At 42.3% G+C, this 17,661-nt stretch overlaps 2 protein-coding genes across 3 annotated transcripts in view; one reads left to right on the forward strand and one right to left on the reverse strand.

The window, feature by feature from the left end:
* Window positions 1-2,150, forward strand: part of cacnb4a (calcium channel, voltage-dependent, beta 4a subunit) — a 31,977-nt gene extending 29,827 nt beyond the window's left edge. For both annotated transcript variants that reach the window (XM_079617932.1, XM_079617933.1), the window contains one exon: window positions 9-2,150. In XM_079617932.1, the coding sequence (XP_079474058.1) occupies window positions 9-272 (264 nt within the window). In that variant the 3' untranslated portion in view covers window positions 273-2,150. The remainder of the gene's footprint in view (window positions 1-8) is intronic.
* A 2,782-nt stretch (window positions 2,151-4,932) lies between these two features.
* LOC307001230 (high affinity cGMP-specific 3',5'-cyclic phosphodiesterase 9A) lies at window positions 4,933-16,921 on the reverse strand (the record flags this gene model as incomplete). Its single annotated transcript, XM_079617453.1, has 13 exons — window positions 4,933-5,292; window positions 6,626-6,772; window positions 6,901-7,005; window positions 7,222-7,324; window positions 7,415-7,482; window positions 12,603-12,899; window positions 13,721-13,898; window positions 14,400-14,459; window positions 14,554-14,696; window positions 15,150-15,252; window positions 15,533-15,584; window positions 15,714-15,875; window positions 16,834-16,921. 13 exons carry the CDS (start codon window positions 16,919-16,921, stop codon window positions 5,116-5,118), a joined length of 1,683 nt encoding a protein of 560 aa, XP_079473579.1. The 3' UTR covers window positions 4,933-5,115.
* Between the last annotated feature and the right edge of the window lie 740 nt (window positions 16,922-17,661).

Below are 17,661 nucleotides of genomic sequence, written 5' to 3' on the forward strand. Positions count from 1 at the left end.
TTCAACAGAGCCAAAGAAATAAAAACAGCAATCACATCAGCGACAACTCTCCAATGGAGCGACGCAGCTTGATGACTTCCGATGAGAACTACCACAACAACGAGCGGCAAAAGAAGAGTAATAACCGCCTGTCCTCCAGCTCCCAGCAAAGTCGAGACCACTACCCTCTTGTAGAGGAGGACTACCATGATCCCTATCAAGACGCATACAAACCTCACCGCAACCGGGGCTCCCCTGGGGGCTACAGTAACGACTCGCGGCATAGACTCTGAACATTCAAACCAGTACAGCCAGAGCTATGAGATATTTCTCATGTAATTGTGTTAGCCCTCTCTGAAAATGCAGTGCATTGCGTTCACTCCGGCACAGATTCCCATCTATGGGCCATCTTAACTAAAGGCAAAATCCAAGCACCCGGTCCATCTATGTAAGGCAGTTGTTTGCAGCCATGAGCATCTTTTGTTACCGTAGGCAGTTGGGGGTGCTGATTTTATCTGCAATGGTTGAGATAAGATGCTCTCCAGGAGGAGTGAGAACTATAGCACCATATGTTCCATCCAATTTCTCCTAGTTGAGGCCTAAGCTCTGCATCTAATTGCTTACCAAAGCCCTGCACTGTCTATATTCACAGGACTCTTTTGTGGTGGCATGCTAATTTTCACCCTGAACTAGTGCCGGCATGCAGAAATGCTCAGCAGTGCCAAGAGCCAATCAGCACAGAGCCCTTTTGCACGATTTCAGTAGCCAATGGAACTGTCATGCATTTACTGGTCTGTTTCTTCCTGTCTTAGTATATTTTTGGTGGCCCAGAGTCAGACAGCCTCAGGTCCGGAGCAGAAAGCTTCATAGGTGCCAAAATCTAAGAGGTTTCTTTTTTGGCCCTGGTCTTATTTTCGTAGTGATGCTATCCGCAGTCAGTGTCAACAGACACTTTTCAAGCAGAATACAAAATGTTGCAACAAATTGGCCTTTTATATGCACACCATAATGCCTATAGTTCGCTTTCCCCAGGCCCACATGTGTGATGCTGGCTGCGTCCGAAAGCTTAAAAATGCTGCCATCGGAGGATGCATTCCGAGGTAGGAAGGCATCAAGGCAAGTCCGAATCCAATGCTAGCTTAATATCCTGTTTCGTGAGATAGCTTAGTCTGGTTGATTTTTGAAGGCAGGTAGCATGTATCCTTCTTTGCCTTTGATATCGCACAACACTGTGCGTTCCCATTCTATGACAGTTGAGCTAAAAAATAAAGATGGCATCTGAAAGTTGCGGTTGGTAGTCAACCAATTTGGGTGTAAATCTACACTTTTTACCAACTTCTGATGTCATTTCTATCGAGAAATCACTAACTGTAGCGATTATATATTTGCTTAGTTATCACTAAAGCTTGCTCTATTTTGCTGTAGATCATTAAACCGTTACGCTGCCTCAGAAGTCTGTCCGTAGTCAGTTTCGTTAGGTACCTTTGTGTGCAAACGCTGCCTACAAAGTCATTGCCTGAAAAGGCACGAGGCAACTAGTCAGCTGCCCAAGTTTTCGGACGCAGCCTCTTTTGCAAAGAAAATAGGCCAGACAAGCCGTATCAGGTGGATTTATCACTTTAAATTACTCCATTATTTGGTAATAATAGTAAATGAATGAATCCCATGAAATTCTTTCTGAAATAGCACAATACTGTGTATCATAGAAATATGCGGCAGCTGAGTGGAGATCCAATCTGTCATTGAGTCATGATAAAGTTCCCCTGCCCTATTAAGCTTTATGAAACAGTCATTGACTATTATGACTACTACTAATCTTGAACTATTTAGTGTGTGCCTGACCAATAGTATAGTCTCTGGTTGCTGTAGGCGGTACGAAGTATTATAATTAAAATTAGACTTTAGACAAACTAAGATGCAACGTACAAGCTGTAAAAGGAAATGTGCATTGTTTTGTCACGGGTTGGCTTGCAGCACGCATGGCGAGACGTAGGAGTCATTATTTAGAAATATGTAACTCTCAGCAAACCAATGTAATCCATAAAAGAGAACTGACAAAGTACTGAGCTGAAAAGGGAGTATATACATCGCAAATATAACGATGCACAGGTGATAATAATATATAACCAAGGAAACAAACAAGGACATAATCAGTAACCAAGGAAACGGGAACTAAAGGAAATGAACCAGAATATTAAAATAACCCAGCATCCGAATATGCCTACTTCCATGCTATTTGTAGGTGAAAACTGTATGTGATCCGAGTAGTATGTCCGAATTCATAGTATTCATAAAACAGTAGGCGAAAAGTACCTGGATGACCTACTACTTCCGGCGAGATTCCGTTGTGCGCGTTTGATGGACACTTTACTATCCCATGAGGCCACGGGAGAGGATTTATGAATGGCAGTGAAGCGTTGCAACTGACACTGTATGTCACATGACAATGACAAAATGGCGGATGTAGTACGTCCGAATTTCATTCATACTACATAAAACATACCTTTTTAACCGTTGCGAAGTAAGTTTCAAACCAAATGTAGTACCTACTACTATATAGTATGCGATTTCGGACACAGCTTAAGAGTCCATAACACAAAACACAGCGTGAAAGCTTTATCTGTAAAACATGTTTTTCTTTCATTATTTTTATTGAGCCTGTTTGCAAAAAGCTGTTCACTCACTGTATTTCTACAGTGCTCAGATGAACAAATCAAGCATTCTGCCTTTTCATGTGCAAAACTACTTGGTTGTGCTGATGGTTTATGTAACTATGACTTTTTTCGATTTTATTTTTAACAATGCTCCATCTCATTGTTATTTGTCTTTTTTTATTCGTTGTGATAAATGGCTCCAGACAATGCTTCTATTTGATGTTAGCACAGTTATTTAAATGTTGTCTGGATCTTGACATTTGCATTTTTTATTGGTATTACAAATCACAACAGTTCTGCGATCTGACTTGATTACCTTAATTGTGTTGTGGTGTGTGTGTGTTTTGTAATGCACAGAGAGAGAACAAAAGCAGTGTTGATACTTATCCTTCAGTGGCTTCATATAGTTGGTTTAATCATATCTGAGTGTTAATATTATATGTTTTACATGTGATTGGTGTGGAAATGACTGGATTGACCCAGTTTCCATTCTGCTTTAAGTTCTACCTGAGAGCAGTTGCCCTATATGAAGAGGTAGCATTGATAGTAATAAACTACTGGATTTGCTGTGTGCAGAACCAGTAAGAAAGAAATTATGTCTGTCAGTAGGCTATTTTCAGAATATATTGTACGTAGCATTAGATAACATTCAGTGAACGTTTTTGAAACGTTTCTTACTGGAGTTGAGGGGCGATGTAGTTTGGGTAAAGTGTCCTTATTCTCTGATCACTGCCACCCCCATTTACCCAGCCCACCTCCATTATCCATGTGCAATATTTCATAAACTAGAAAAAACACTATTCATTTGTCCTGTTTAAAGCAGGTTCAGTACCACTCGCTGAGTCATATGTAGAATGTGAGGATTCACACTATAAATGGATTTAATTGGGACCTTATTGGGCTACTGGGAACCAGTTGACTAACAGTATTGTTATGAAATTATTTTTCTTAAAATAACAATCTAGACACATTTAGTCTCTTTATGATACCTCTTTCTATTTGAGGACATTGTCAAATGAACTAATAGTTAATATATATTGTTGTTTCCAGATGTACATAATTTTTGGCAGTTTTTGTTTTTGGTAAAGAAACAAATGTTTGTGTATATGCCATAATTACATCTCAAGGTCCTTTGGTCTACATTTTAAATTTAAATCATTTTTGGTGTCAGTATTGTAGCCAACACTGCAGGACCAGCATTGCTTTATATATAAAGACTTTAGATGCAAAAGCCTCTTAGTGCCATCTGAAATCTTCTTCTAAAATGAGCATTTTTATCAAGCTCGTATATTTAAGTTCAGTAATTTCACTTTAATGACAGTTAATAGGTAATTTTCATTGCCATTAAAGTGAAATAACTGAACATAAACATACAAGCTTGACAAAAATGATCATTCTAGAAGAAAATTTCCGATGGCATATATATATATATATATATATATATTAAATTTCAATCAAGACATTCCCTGTTAGTAACTTTATGCCTTAACTTTTTAATAAGGTGTTTTTTTGTTTTTGTTTTTGCAAACAGAAAGTTTCTTTCTGTGCCTCTTTGAGAGCTCTGGGGATGTATTTAAATGTGTGTTGAGCATATTCATCCTATATTTAGTTTTAAATGTCATTCTGTATGTGGTTAAATTGTTCAACAACTGATCAGACCTAATTCATTCAGTGAAAACAAACGGTGTACTTCCTATAATCACACCACTACCCCGGTATAACCATGGTGAATGAGTTTCACTGACCCTTCCATCCTGAGAATCGTGTTTGTTTTGTTTTTCTCAGTGAAAGTTTAATGCAATGGCATGTTGGTAAAGGACGATGAGAAATGAATCGAAAATAAATGACAGCCATTTACTATGCAAATGTGTACAGTGCTGCATGCTAATGCTTTACCTGCCTCTTACCTGCGACTTAATGGCTTCAAATGGAGTTCAAATGGAATTGTGGGTATTACTTGTGCAGGATGGTATTTGAGAGTAATGCAAAACTGCATGCATAATATTACATTTGCATCATCAGATTAAAGAAACACTATATGTTTTTGGGGAAATAGATGTGTAAAGAGAAGTAAGTTTTCTTTTGTAAAAATAAATTTGAATGTAAAAAGTATTGTGATGATTTCATTTCTGTTTTTGACCGATTGAAAAATCAGCGAACCTGCAACCAGGATCTTTCACTCTGTTTCAGACCTACTTCAGTCAATTATAACAATTTATTTAATGTAATTTGTACATCTCTTATTTTCATAAGTGAAAGGAAAAGTTCCATTTTCAGCCTCTTCTCTTGTGACTAAGAAATTGTAGATTCTAGTAGCGCCATCCTCTGGGCTGACTGTGCATGTTCACTACATTCATTTACAAAGAAAACATGTATTTAATACACAGTACATTTTCTGGTAAACTTAGCATAAATACATTTACATTAAGCCTTAAAGCACAACTTTCATCATAGAATGAACATTGAACAGTCTGAGGTTCGATTACAGGTTGACTGGTTTTGTCGTCCCACTGGGTTCTGGATGAGCTTCTGGCTCTTTTGAGGTGCTGGCTTTGACCACCTTCTCACTCGTGGCCCGGTTCTGTTTCTCCCTCTCCAGAGCTTTCTCCATCTCTGTGTAATAATCCAGGGCTTTCTGCACTGGGTCAATAATGTGTTGCTGTTAGAAGGTTAGAAGTAAGTGTTAAAAATATTTGTAAATGATCCAATGAACTGCATGAAGGAATATTCACATTTTCCACAGAACTGTTTTTCGCGATTAAAAGCAACATTAGACAACATCGCATCAGAAATTAGAGACCGCAGACTCTTGAGTAAGTGATGCTTGACCATTTTTTTAATTATATTATCTCAATTATTTTTACTAGGCAGCATGTCATATCAACTAATCAAATTGCATGATTTAGCTTACTTAATATTTAAAGTTACCGGTAAGTGCAATTTTAAGCTAACATGCTTGCGAGAAGAAAATCTAGTTCACTTCAGAATTAAAATTTCCTGATCATTACTCACCCCCACGTCATCCAAGATGTTCATGTCTTTCTTCAGCCGAAAAGAAATTCAAGTTTTTGATAAGAAAAGGTTCTTGTAACGAAATTAGCATTTGTTTTTTTTTTTGTTTTTTGTTTTTGTTTTAGAAAAAAATGACCGATCGTTTCTAGATAAGTCCCTTCCTCTGCTGGGATCGTGTCGAGCCTTAAAGCTGCATTGAAACTGCAATTATTTGGACCTTCAACCCGTTGATAAGCGCTGAAGTCCACTATATGGAGAAAAATCCTGGAATGGTTTCCTCAAAAACCTTAATTTCTTTTCGACTGAAGAAAAAAAGACACGATTATCTTGGATGCCGTGCGAGTGTGTAAATTATCAGGAAATTTTAATTCTGAAGTGAACTAATCCTTTAAGCCAGGATTATACCCTTAGTTCAATTAGGACATCAAAGTGGCTTTAATAAATGTGCCTTAGGAAAAACAATTATGGGTAGCTATTCTCTAGTAATACGTCAGTGGTACACATATTGCGCGGTGCATTATGGATTGAATAGGTGCACTCGACAACGTCCACTATTGTTTCGGAAATGCTGTCTCCTCAAATAGTTCCCTATTTAATGGTATAAGAGGCGATTTCAGAAACAGCCGAGAGTGGCCCTCCATGAACTGAGTTTGACACCCTTGATTTAAGACAAGATATCATAAAATATAACATCAGAAAATACTGTCAACAGTAAAAAAAGAAAAGAAAACAACCACCATATTTTTGGAACAAATATTTAAATAAATCAGGTGAATGATACATTAACAAATTAACCCCTCCATCAAAACCTTGAGAAAATATAATGAATATAAAGTAAGACAATGCTATAAGTGTACAAGTTTTGGATATTTTTGTTCCACTGGTCTGAAAGAAGCCCAAAATCTTTCCCTAAAAATGTTGATTACCTGATTACCTCTGAAAGCTATGTCACAAACATGTTCCTCTGGGAACTTCCTCACCTCCAGACAGGGGAACAGATTGGCCAGTTCGATGAAGAGAGGAAAGAGAACGAAGCGTATGAAACCAGTCTGAGAAGACGGTTTGTTCACTTTGTCTCGATCCATGAACGGGGTGACGGGAAGACCTTCCAACTTCTCCATGTCACTCTGGACAAAGATTTCAGTTTATTGTTTAAAATGAAATTAGTACTGTACCGATCCCAACATGACACGGGGAGAGGTTTGATTATTATACAAAGTGCGTAAAAACCAGATGTTAGCAATATTTACAGTACCTGATTGAAGAACTCCTGCAGCAGACAGTCCAGCCATGGTTCTGCCACATCCATGGGTCTCGCCTCATTGGAGATGTCACTTACTTTAATAATGATCATCATCAACTGTGAAATAAGCAGCCGGACAGAAAGTGCCTTAAAGTGGATCATCGTCAACAACAGTCCTAAACGCTTATTGCAGCTAAACTAGATTTAAACAAGATTTTTCTGAACACAATGTCACTTATTTTCTTGTACTCGCCACCATGATGCTATAGGGTGAAATGGGTTGTTGTCAGGGTGTTGCTATGTGGTTGCTAGGGTGTTCTGGGTTGTCCTTACCACATCTCTGTGATCTTTGTGGCTGAAGTCGAACACAGGGAGAATGGTTTTGAACTTGTTGAGGATGTCTGTATGTCTGGTCATATCAGTAGCGAGAATACATCTGTAGTAATGATAAGAAGTTCAGTTTCAATCTAGTGTTTGGTTTAATATGGATAGAGTTGTTAAGAATGAAGATGAATAAACGATATACTTAATTATGCCTTCTCTTATTCTTTTGTAGTGCTCTGTCGACAAGTTTCGGAAAATGTTGCTTTCATTCTGAAAAATAATTAATGATGATATTTCTTGCACATAGAAAATTAGCATACTGTGCATAGGCACCGGTAAAGATAATGATTATGAATGTGTCCAAAAAAAATAGCAGGGAGATATTTTGATTATTTATTAATAAACTAGTGTTAAACTAGAAGAAAGAAACTTATTTGGCTTTAAAAAAAACTTGAGAGACTAAATTATGAAAATTTTACTTTTTGGGGGAACTGTTCATTTTAACCCTTTCATTTTATTAAAACAACAAAAAACTGAGAAAATCACTAACTGTTCTGAAAAACTTCAATAATAGCTTCAATAAGTATCAATGTATAATTTATACAGTGAAGTCTTTAGTGTTTTATTTTTTTATTTGTTCATTTAATTTCTTTCTTGAATGTTTCTGTTAAATACACCTACTGTAGCTGAAAAAAATAAAGCACTCTTTATTTCATTGTATGTTGTGTAAATAGAAATAATGACAAAGATTTTGTCGCTACATGATATTTTTGCCAGATTGCCCACCCCAGTGTCATATTCTTATTGGCTGATCGTCTTGATTGTTCACAGGTGTTTCTTATTAGTCTTCATTAGTCTTGGTGTATAAATAGCCCTCATGTTTCCATTGTATCTTGTCTAGTTTTGTTTGTGTAACTGCTGTTTGTAAGTCTCATGTAACAAAGTCAAATTCACGTTTTCTGCCGTCTTATATCCGTGTCGGTGCTGGTGTCCATGCCTGTGTCCGTGTTGGAGACGGTGGTGTCCGTGTCCATGCCGGAAACGGTGTTGTCCGTGCCGGAGGCGGTGGTGTGTGTGCCGGAGACGGTTGGTGTCCGTGCCGGTGACAGTAGTGTTCGTGCCGGAGATGGTTGGTGTCCGTGCCGGAGACGGTTGGTGTCCGTGCCGGAGACGGTTGGAGTCCGTGCCGGAGACGGTGGTGTCCGTGCCGGAGACGGTTGGTGTCCGTGCCAGAAACGGTGGTGTTCGTGCCGGAGACGGTTGGTGTCCGTGCCGGAGACGGTGGTGTCAGTGCCGGTGGTGTCCGTGCCGGAGACGGTTGGTGTCCGTGTCCGTGCCGGAGACGGTGGTGTCCGTGCCGGAGACGGTGGTGTCCGTGCCGGAGACGGTGGTGTCCGTTTCCGTGCCGGAGACGGTGGTGTCCGTGCCGGAGACGGTGGTGTCCGTTTCCGTGCCGGAGACGGTGGTGTCCGTGCCGGAGACGGTTGTGTCCGTGTCCGTGCCGGAGACGGTGGTGTCCGTGTCCGTGACGGAGACGGTGGTGTCCGTGCCGGAGACGGTGGTGTCCGACCCGTGCCGGAGACGGTTGGTGTCCATGTCCGTGCCGGAGACGGTGGTGTCCGTGCCGGAGACGGTGGTGTCCGTGCCGGAGACGGTTGGTGTCCGTGTCCATGCCGGAGACGGTGGTGTCCGTTTCCGTGCCGGAGACGGTGGTGTCCGTTTCCGTGCCGGAGACGGTGGTGTCCGTTTACGTGCCGGAGACGGTGGTGTCCGTGTCCGTGCCGGAGACGGTGATGTCCGTTTCCGTGCCGGAGACGGTGATGTCCGTTTCCGTGCCGGAGACGGTGGTGTCCGTTTCCGTGCCGGAGACGGTGGTGTCCGTGCCGGAGACGGTTGGTGTCCGTGCCGGAAACGGTGGTGTTCGTGCCGGAGACGGTTGGTGTCCGTGCCGGAGACGGTGGTGTCCGTGCCGGAGACGGTGGTGTCCGTGCCGGAGACGGTGGTGTCCGTGCCGGAGACGGTGGTGTCCGTGCCGGAGACGGTTGGTGTCCGTGTCCGTGCCGGAGACGGTTGGTGTCCGTGCAGGAGACGGTTGGTGTCCGTGTCCGTGCCGGAGACGGTGGTGTCCGTTTCCGTGCCGGAGACGGTGGTGTCCGTGCCGGAGACGGTGGTGTCCGTTTCCGTGCCGGAGACGGTGGTGTCCGTGCCGACGGTGGTGTCCGTGTCCATGCCGGAGACGGTGGTGTCCGTTTCCGTGCCGGAGACGGTGGTGTCCGTTTCCGTGCCGGAGACGGTGGTGTCCGTGTCCGTGCCGGAGACGGTGGTGTCCGTGTCCGTGCCGGAGACGGTGGTGTCCGTTTCCGTGCCGGAGACGGTGGTGTCCGTGCCGGAGACGGTTGGTGTCCGTGCCGGAAACGGTGGTGTTCGTGCCGGAGACGGTTGGTGTCCGTGCCGGAGACGGTGGTGTCCGTGCCGGAGACGGTGGTGTCCGTGCCGGAGACGGTGGTGTCCGTGCCGGAGACGGTTGGTGTCCGTGTCCGTGCCGGAGACGGTTGGTGTCCGTGCAGGAGACGGTTGGTGTCCGTGTCCGTGCCGGAGACGGTGGTGTCCGTTTCCGTGCCGGAGACGGTGGTGTCCGTGCCGGAGACGGTGGTGTCCGTTTCCGTGCCGGAGACGGTGGTGTCCGTGCCGACGGTGGTGTCCGTGTCCATGCCGGAGACGGTGGTGTCCGTTTCCGTGCCGGAGACGGTGGTGTCCGTTTCCGTGCCGGAGACGGTGGTGTCCGTTTCCGTGCCGGAGACGGTGGTGTCCGTTTACGTGCCGGAGACGGTGGTGTCCGTGTCCGTGCCGGAGACGGTGGTGTCCGTGTCCGTGCCGGAGACGGTGGTGTCCGTGCCGGAGACGGTTGGTGTCCGTGTCCGTGCCGGAGACGGTGGTGTCCGTGCCGGAGACGGTGGTGTCCGTTTCCGTGCCGGAGACGGTGGTGTCCGTGCCGGAGACGGTTGTGTCCGTGTCCGTGCCGGAGACGGTGGTGTCCGTGCCGGAGACGGTTGTGTCCGTGCCGGAGACGGTGGTGTCCGTGTCCGTGCCGGAGACGGTTGGTGTCCGTGTCGGAGACGGTGGTGTCCGTGCCGGAGACGGTGGTGTCCGTGCCGGAGACGGTGGTGTCCGTGCCGGAGACGGTGGTGTCCGACCCGTGCCGGAGACGGTTGGTGTCCATGTCCGTGCCGGAGACGGTGGTGTCCGTGCCGGAGACGGTTGGTGTCCGTGTCCGTGCCGGAGACGGTGGTGTCCGTGTCCGTGCCGGAGACGGTTGGTGTCCGTGCCAGAAACGGTGGTGTTCGTGCCGGAGACGGTTGGTGTCCGTGCCGGAGACGGTGGTGTCCGTGCCGGAGACGGTGGTGTCCGTTTCCGTGCCGGAGACGGTGGTGTCCGTGTCCATGCCGGAGACGGTGGTGTCCGTTTCCGTGCCGGAGACGGTTGGTGTCCGTGCCAGAAACGGTGGTGTTCGTGCCGGAGACGGTTGGTGTCCGTGCCGGAGACGGTGGTGTCCGTGCCGGAGACGGTGGTGTCCGTGCCGACGGTGGTGTCCGTGTCCATGCCGGAGACGGTGGTGTCCGTTTCCGTGCCGGAGACGGTGGTGTCCGTGCCGGAGACGGTGGTGTCCGTTTCCGTTTCCGTGCCGGAGACGGTGGTGTCCGTTTACGTGCCGGAGACGGTGGTGTCCGTGTCCGTGCCGGAGACGGTGGTGTCCGTTTCCGTGCCGGAGACGGTGGTGTCCGTTTCCGTGCCGGAGACGGTGGTGTCCGTGCCGGAGACGGTGGTGTCCGTGCCGGAGACGGTTGGTGTCCGTGCCGGAAACGGTGGTGTCCGTGCCGGAGACGGTTGGTGTCCGTGCCGGAGACGGTTGGTGTCCGTGTCCGTGCCGGAGACGGTTGGTGTCCGTGCAGGAGACGGTTGGTGTCCGTGTCCGTGCCGGAGACGGTGGTGTCCGTTTCCGTGCCGGAGACGGTGGTGTCCGTGCCGGAGACGGTGGTGTCCGTTTCCGTGCCGGAGACGGTGGTGTCCGTGCCAGAGACGGTTCGTGTCCGTGCCGGAGACGGTTCGTGTCCGTGCCGGAGACGGTTCGTGTCCGTGCCGGAGACGGTGGTGGAGATGGTGGTTTCCGTGCCGGAGACGGTGGTGTCCGTTTCCGTGCCGGAGACGGTTGGTGTCCGTGCTGGAGACGGTGGTGTCCGTGTCCGTGCCGGAGACGGTGGTGTACTGTAGATGACTACTTTGATGCTCTTAAACTCATAATTAGATTCTGCGACTTTAGCCGGGATTTCACAGGCGGGGTCACAATTACTCATCCTCATGTCGTTCCAAACCGTAAAACCTGTTCATCTTTAGAACACACAAAAAATATTTTTTTTATGAAATCTGAGAGATTTATTGTGTTCCAAAGATGAAATGGTTTTACTGGTTTGGAACGACATGAGGGTGAGTAATTAATGACAGAATAAAACAATTTGGGTGAACTAACCCTTTAACACACACTGCATATAAAAATTCAGTGTTGTCATATTTCGAATACCTCAACTGTATTGAGGTCATTTATTTTATTTGTTCTTATTTTATTACTGACTGTTTACTTGTTTTTTTTGCAAATTCAATTCAGTTTGAAATCAAGCTTCCTTGTGCTGTGTGTGAGCTACTGCAGCAGAGTTACCCAGTAACACAAAGTTAGATTATTGTAATGGTTATTGATCAATGTTTAAATATGTCAACAAAAGCCAAAAATTCAGTTCATCGTATAAAGTGGACGTGTATCTTCAGAAGACTTGAATTAAACTTTTCCATTCAAATAGATTACTGTTACAATGAGTTTTGTGCTTTTTGAAGCTTGACAATAATGCTTGCCTTGACTAAATGGATGGACAAAAATGTAGATATTAATTTTTAGTATGTGGTGGTTTTCACGACCATTTTTCAAGTTGTCATATTGAAGTTAGAAATTCCAGTATCATGACCACTAATTAATGTCCTTCGTCAATAAGGTAAAAATGTGTTAAAAGTATAGCTATTTTATATGATTTGATTGAGTATTTATTGGTAGTACATTAACTTTCACCAGCTAAAAAGTAACTAGTACTAGTTTTTGAGAAGAGTAATTTGTACTTTTTTGACACCAGTACTTTTAAAATAATTCGGTTCTCTTTCCACCACTAGTGCACATACATACAGAATTAGAAGTATTGCCATACCTTGCATTTTGAAGGGATATAAATGGTTAAATATATGCTAAATATAAATATTTTTTAATTTAAAATGTAAAAATTCATACATTTATTTAAAATATGTATTTAAAAACTTGTGATTGTGATTTTTTATCTAGAACAAACGCTTACCTTTTCCAGGATTTCAAAGGCTACAGCGCAGTGGTGATTTTCCAGTGGGGAGATGTCATTGTATCTCAAGGCAAGCTCAGTTCGGGCATTAATCTGAAACGACACATAGTTTCTCTTTTCAGAGAAACACTTTATTACTGAACAGAAGCAGAATTGTGACAACGTCCATCTCACCTGGTAGGCGTTGTTGTAGCCGGTGTGATCTAGATCGTGACAGACGGCTGAGGTCAGCATGATGAGGAGGTCAATACTGTCAATCTTGCTTTTGAGATCTGTTAGCCATATCAGCCCATACATCTGACAAACAAATGGAACCAGATATTAGTAAGGATTTTTCTTAGTGGGCCAATTCAAAAGCAGAGTTAAACATTTATAAATGAGTTATTTATTATAATTATATATATGAATTTATATATTAATAATATTTTTTATATATAGAAATACCATATATAAAGAGTAATTCATATATCATTTATATACAATAATTTTATTTTTATTTAAATTCATATTTATATACAAATGACATTATTGTGATGGATGGATGGATGGATGGATGGATGGATGGATGGATGGAACGATGGATGGATGGATAGATGGATGGATGGAACGATGGATGGATAGATGGATGGAACGATGGATGGATGAATGGATGGATGGAACGATGGATGGAACAATGGATGGAACGATGGATGGATGGATGGATGGATGGATGGACGGATAGATGGATGGAACGATGGATGGATAGATGGATGGAACGATGGATGGATGGAACGATGAATGGATGGATGGATGGATGGACGATGGATGGATGGATGGATGGATGGACGGACGGACGGACGGACGGACGGACGATGGATGGATGGATGGATGGATGGATGATTAAACAATCACTGACCTTCAAAAACATGAATTACAACTCATACACAATAATTTTCTTTTTGTTATGGCTTTGATAAACAACAATCAATCACTGGATAGAGTGATTCTAGTTCAATTACAATTAACATTTTTGGCAGTAGCGGTTTGAGTGAAATGACGGCTGTGATGGAGCAGATTGAGAAGTGGACAATTGGAGTGATTGGAAGAAATCCCGAAACACTGATTGCACCCACTCTTACCATCTGAGTGACGCAGAAGCAGTGCTTGAAGTTGTGGAAGGGGATGTTATTGTAGCGTCGGTACACTTCATAAAGAAACTGCTGCAGCACGTCCAGCTCAATGTTGAAGGTGGAGATGAACTCCAGATCTGTGTACATCACCTGGAGCAGCACCATAATCTCAGCATCCTCCCATTGCCTGCAATAGCACACAGTCTTTATTTGAGGCTAATTTAAAATGAACAGGTTTATTTTCCTGTTAACCCCTTAGAAGGATCTAGTTGTGTTAATCTGAAGCTGAAGCCTGGTTTCAACAAGATGAAGGAAGACTATTGCATTAATGAACACTGAGCTCCAGCTCTTTGCTCACAAGAAGTGCTTTTGATTTGTAAACCACAAACAGGACCATTGATATTGATATGAGGCCCTTGGGCAGATGAAAGGCCTGACCTCTGCCATGTTCTTTATGCTTATTTTAGAAGTGCTGTGCTTTGCTTCACTAACAATTTCCTATTCATGTGTGACAGGTGCAGGACTTTGATGTGTTGCAGCAACTGGGTAAAACTCCAAGGTGTCCTTTTTTTCTTTTCTTTTCCCCCCAAAAATGTTCTTGGTTATTATGTATAGTGAACATAAGAAAGTATGAAAGTGTGTCTATGTGCATTTCTGTCAGAAATACTTCACTATAGGAAACACTTACCAGTTATCAAAGGTTGGTGTTTTAAGATACTGTCTCACCTTTTCAGAAACCTCCAAAGAACTAGAGAAAATAAATCAGAAGCAAAAAACTTTTTTCAAAAAACAAGCAAAAATGTAATTGCCTATTACACATTTGTAAGTGGCAGGAATGTCACCTCATTTGGAGGAACTTTTCCCTGACATGCTCACACTCCTCACGGGTCTTGTGCAGGGTTCTTTTATGGTAGAAAGGGGAAGGTTTGTGGGTGCCTTCCGACATATCCTTAAACAATCCCAGCCAGCTCAAGTGCTCAACACTCTACAGAGAAAGACATTATTTCACAGTATAAAGTGGATGCTGAACACTGGTGGTGGTTGAGGAGAGATTACCTGATATGACTGTAAAGCGCTTTGAGTGTAGCCTACTGTAGTACATATGAAAGCGCTATATAAATGCCTCATTCATTCATTTATTCATTCATTCATTCATTCATTCATTCATTCATTCATTCATTCATTCATTCATTCATTCATTATACTTGGAAAACTTTATTTTATAGATGGATGGATGGATGGATGGATGGATGGATGGATGGATGGATGGATAGATAGATAGATAGATAGATAGATAGATAGATAGATATAGATAGATAGATAGATAGATAGATAGATAGATAGATAGATAGATAGATAGATAGATAGATAGATAGATAGATAGATAGATAGATAGATAGATAGATAGATAGATAGATAGATAGATAGATAGATATACCTCAAGTTTCTCTCTGAATGACTCCACCTGTCTCTTCATCTCATACACAATGGCAGGAGTCTCTGCTGCTTCAGCTAGAATTTTTTTCTCCAGGCTCTGTAACCTGTTCATAAGAAAATCACGCTGTGAAATAATAATAATTTTCTCCAAAGATTTTTATAAAACTCATAACATTTATTCTATTTTTTGAGTGAAATAAGAGCCAGACATTGTGGAACATATTAAATGTGTTGGCCAACTTTCAAAGCCCCGTCCTCTCACCAAAACCCCGCCTCTAAAGACGTGTCAGCCAACCTGATGTCAGTAATGTACAAAATGATTGACTGGTGACTGTTTCTGCGTGCTATTTGATTATCCCCCAAAAAAGTCCCAACCAACCTTACCTTTTCTCCATAGAAGAGAGGTCAAATCCCAGAGCAACGGCCAGCTCTGAACCTAAAAGAGTGTTCAACATGATCCAAATAGTGGTTATATGTGACATCTATCATGCATGTAGAAAATGATGTTTATTCATTATTTAACAATACAATAACTCTAACTGTCTAGTGTTCTGATCTTGAATACCTAACAGCTCACTGTTGCAGTCTGCAGCAACCACTTCCAGCTTATAGAAGGACTGAGGACTGTTGGGAGCCAGCTGAGGGGAAATATTAATGATATTGCCTTTAGTATTATAGAGTTTTAAGATGTCATGAGGTCCCGCTTCAGCTGCAGCTCGGAAAAGATCTGTGATGAAACACATAGACATTTATGATGAATGTTTCAGATGTAATTCATCATCATATTTCTCATCTTCATGAATGACCACGGAAACTTCCTCAATTCATATTGAATATTGGTGCCATATGGTCCCTTTAGGGCACTGCTTTGCACTTGAAGTCTAGTGTACTGTCAGCACCACCTGTGACTCAAGCTGTCTAACTGAAGTATGATGGTTTATTTGTTTATGAGTTTAATCTGTGACTACAAATTCAACCATGCACACTGAGTCAAAATACGGAAGATATATAAAAAGTTAATTAAAGCTCTGATAGGTCTCTAGAGAACTGGATACTTAGATTAAACATCCTCTGAACATCTCTTATGTTGTTGCCTATTAGCTATCCAGGTCAACAGAATAGCACTTCATATGCGCGCTGTAATTGAGAGGTCCTTAAAGAAGCCTGGCTGTTGCAGTGCCCTTCAGAATGAGATTGAGAACGGTCCCCAAGGATGTTTTCAGCAGAATAAAGGCTAATGAGGACAGAGAGCCAAATTGGTCATAACAAAAACTTATTTTCATATAAGAAAACCTATTTGATGTTGATGCATGAATTAAAGCTGCTGTCGTTCATAGAGCGAGACTACTTTTACAATCTGCTTTTTTTATCTGCATATAGTATAATAATGCATTATATAATAATAACACATTATATAGTGAAGAATTTACATGAATTTAATTTCAATATTTTAACTTTATTTTATTTTATTGGTTAAGCAGTTCAACATTCAACACATTTCAAGACACTACAACATACTTTGGAGATAATATATTATATTTAACTTGATATATTTTGACATTTGAGCATAATATTTAACTTTGTGCCTTGAGGTCAGCACAACAAAAAACTTGACAATTTATTGTTTAAATAAGTATAAAATTCCAGTCAGACTAAAAGAAATGGATAATTTGAGACAATCCTACCTTTAACATCTTGTGCAGGACAGTCAATGGGAAACTCTGCTTGTTCTGGTCTTCCATTCACAGTAAAATAAATAATTTTAGTTGCCATGTCAGGTGATGCTCTGCTGCACTCTCACCTTTGCTGAACGATACAGTGTTACATCAGTGATTCAGGCTATCGTTCGTTCAAAACCCCGCCCCTTTTACAACATCACTATAAGTCCAACCCCTTCATCCTCAACCCTGCTCTGTATTTCTGAAAGTTATTAATTCTATACCTGAATTAAAAAAATGTTTTAATGGATTTTAATAGCTAAATGTTTATTTATTTTATTTATTAATCTCAGTGTGCCTCTTAATCATTAGTATTAATAATATTATTTTTCTTTCACATTGAAATCATTGTGTGTTTGCAATTAGCCTACATAGGCTAATTCTTAGAAATAGCTTAAAATTATGATAATTTAATATAACGTAAAATTGTATATAACATAAAATATAATATAAATATAATTTAATAGCCTATATCTGATCATCTAGTGTGTGTTCAAATGGCTAGCTCAAGTCACTTTAATAGCTTTAATCCTTTAATAACTGTTGGGTGAACAAGTAAATCCTCACTGGCATACAGAGGTAGACAGTAACAAATCACATTCACTTTAGTACTGAAGTACACTTTTTGAGTATCTGTACTTTACTTGTGTATTTTTTTATTTCTGGAAACGTTTTACTTTTTCATTGAGTAGAAAGTACTCAATGTCAGTCAGGGGATTGGTTGCAGGGGTTGCATTTTGGTTGGAAATGAAAGTCAGGTTGACGAATCCGACGTCAGATTGACGTCAGTAAGGC

The sequence above is a fragment of the Phoxinus phoxinus genome (assembly GCF_949152265.1).
Source record: "Phoxinus phoxinus genome assembly, chromosome: 7".
NCBI classification, from domain to species: Eukaryota; Metazoa; Chordata; class Actinopteri; order Cypriniformes; family Leuciscidae; genus Phoxinus; species Phoxinus phoxinus.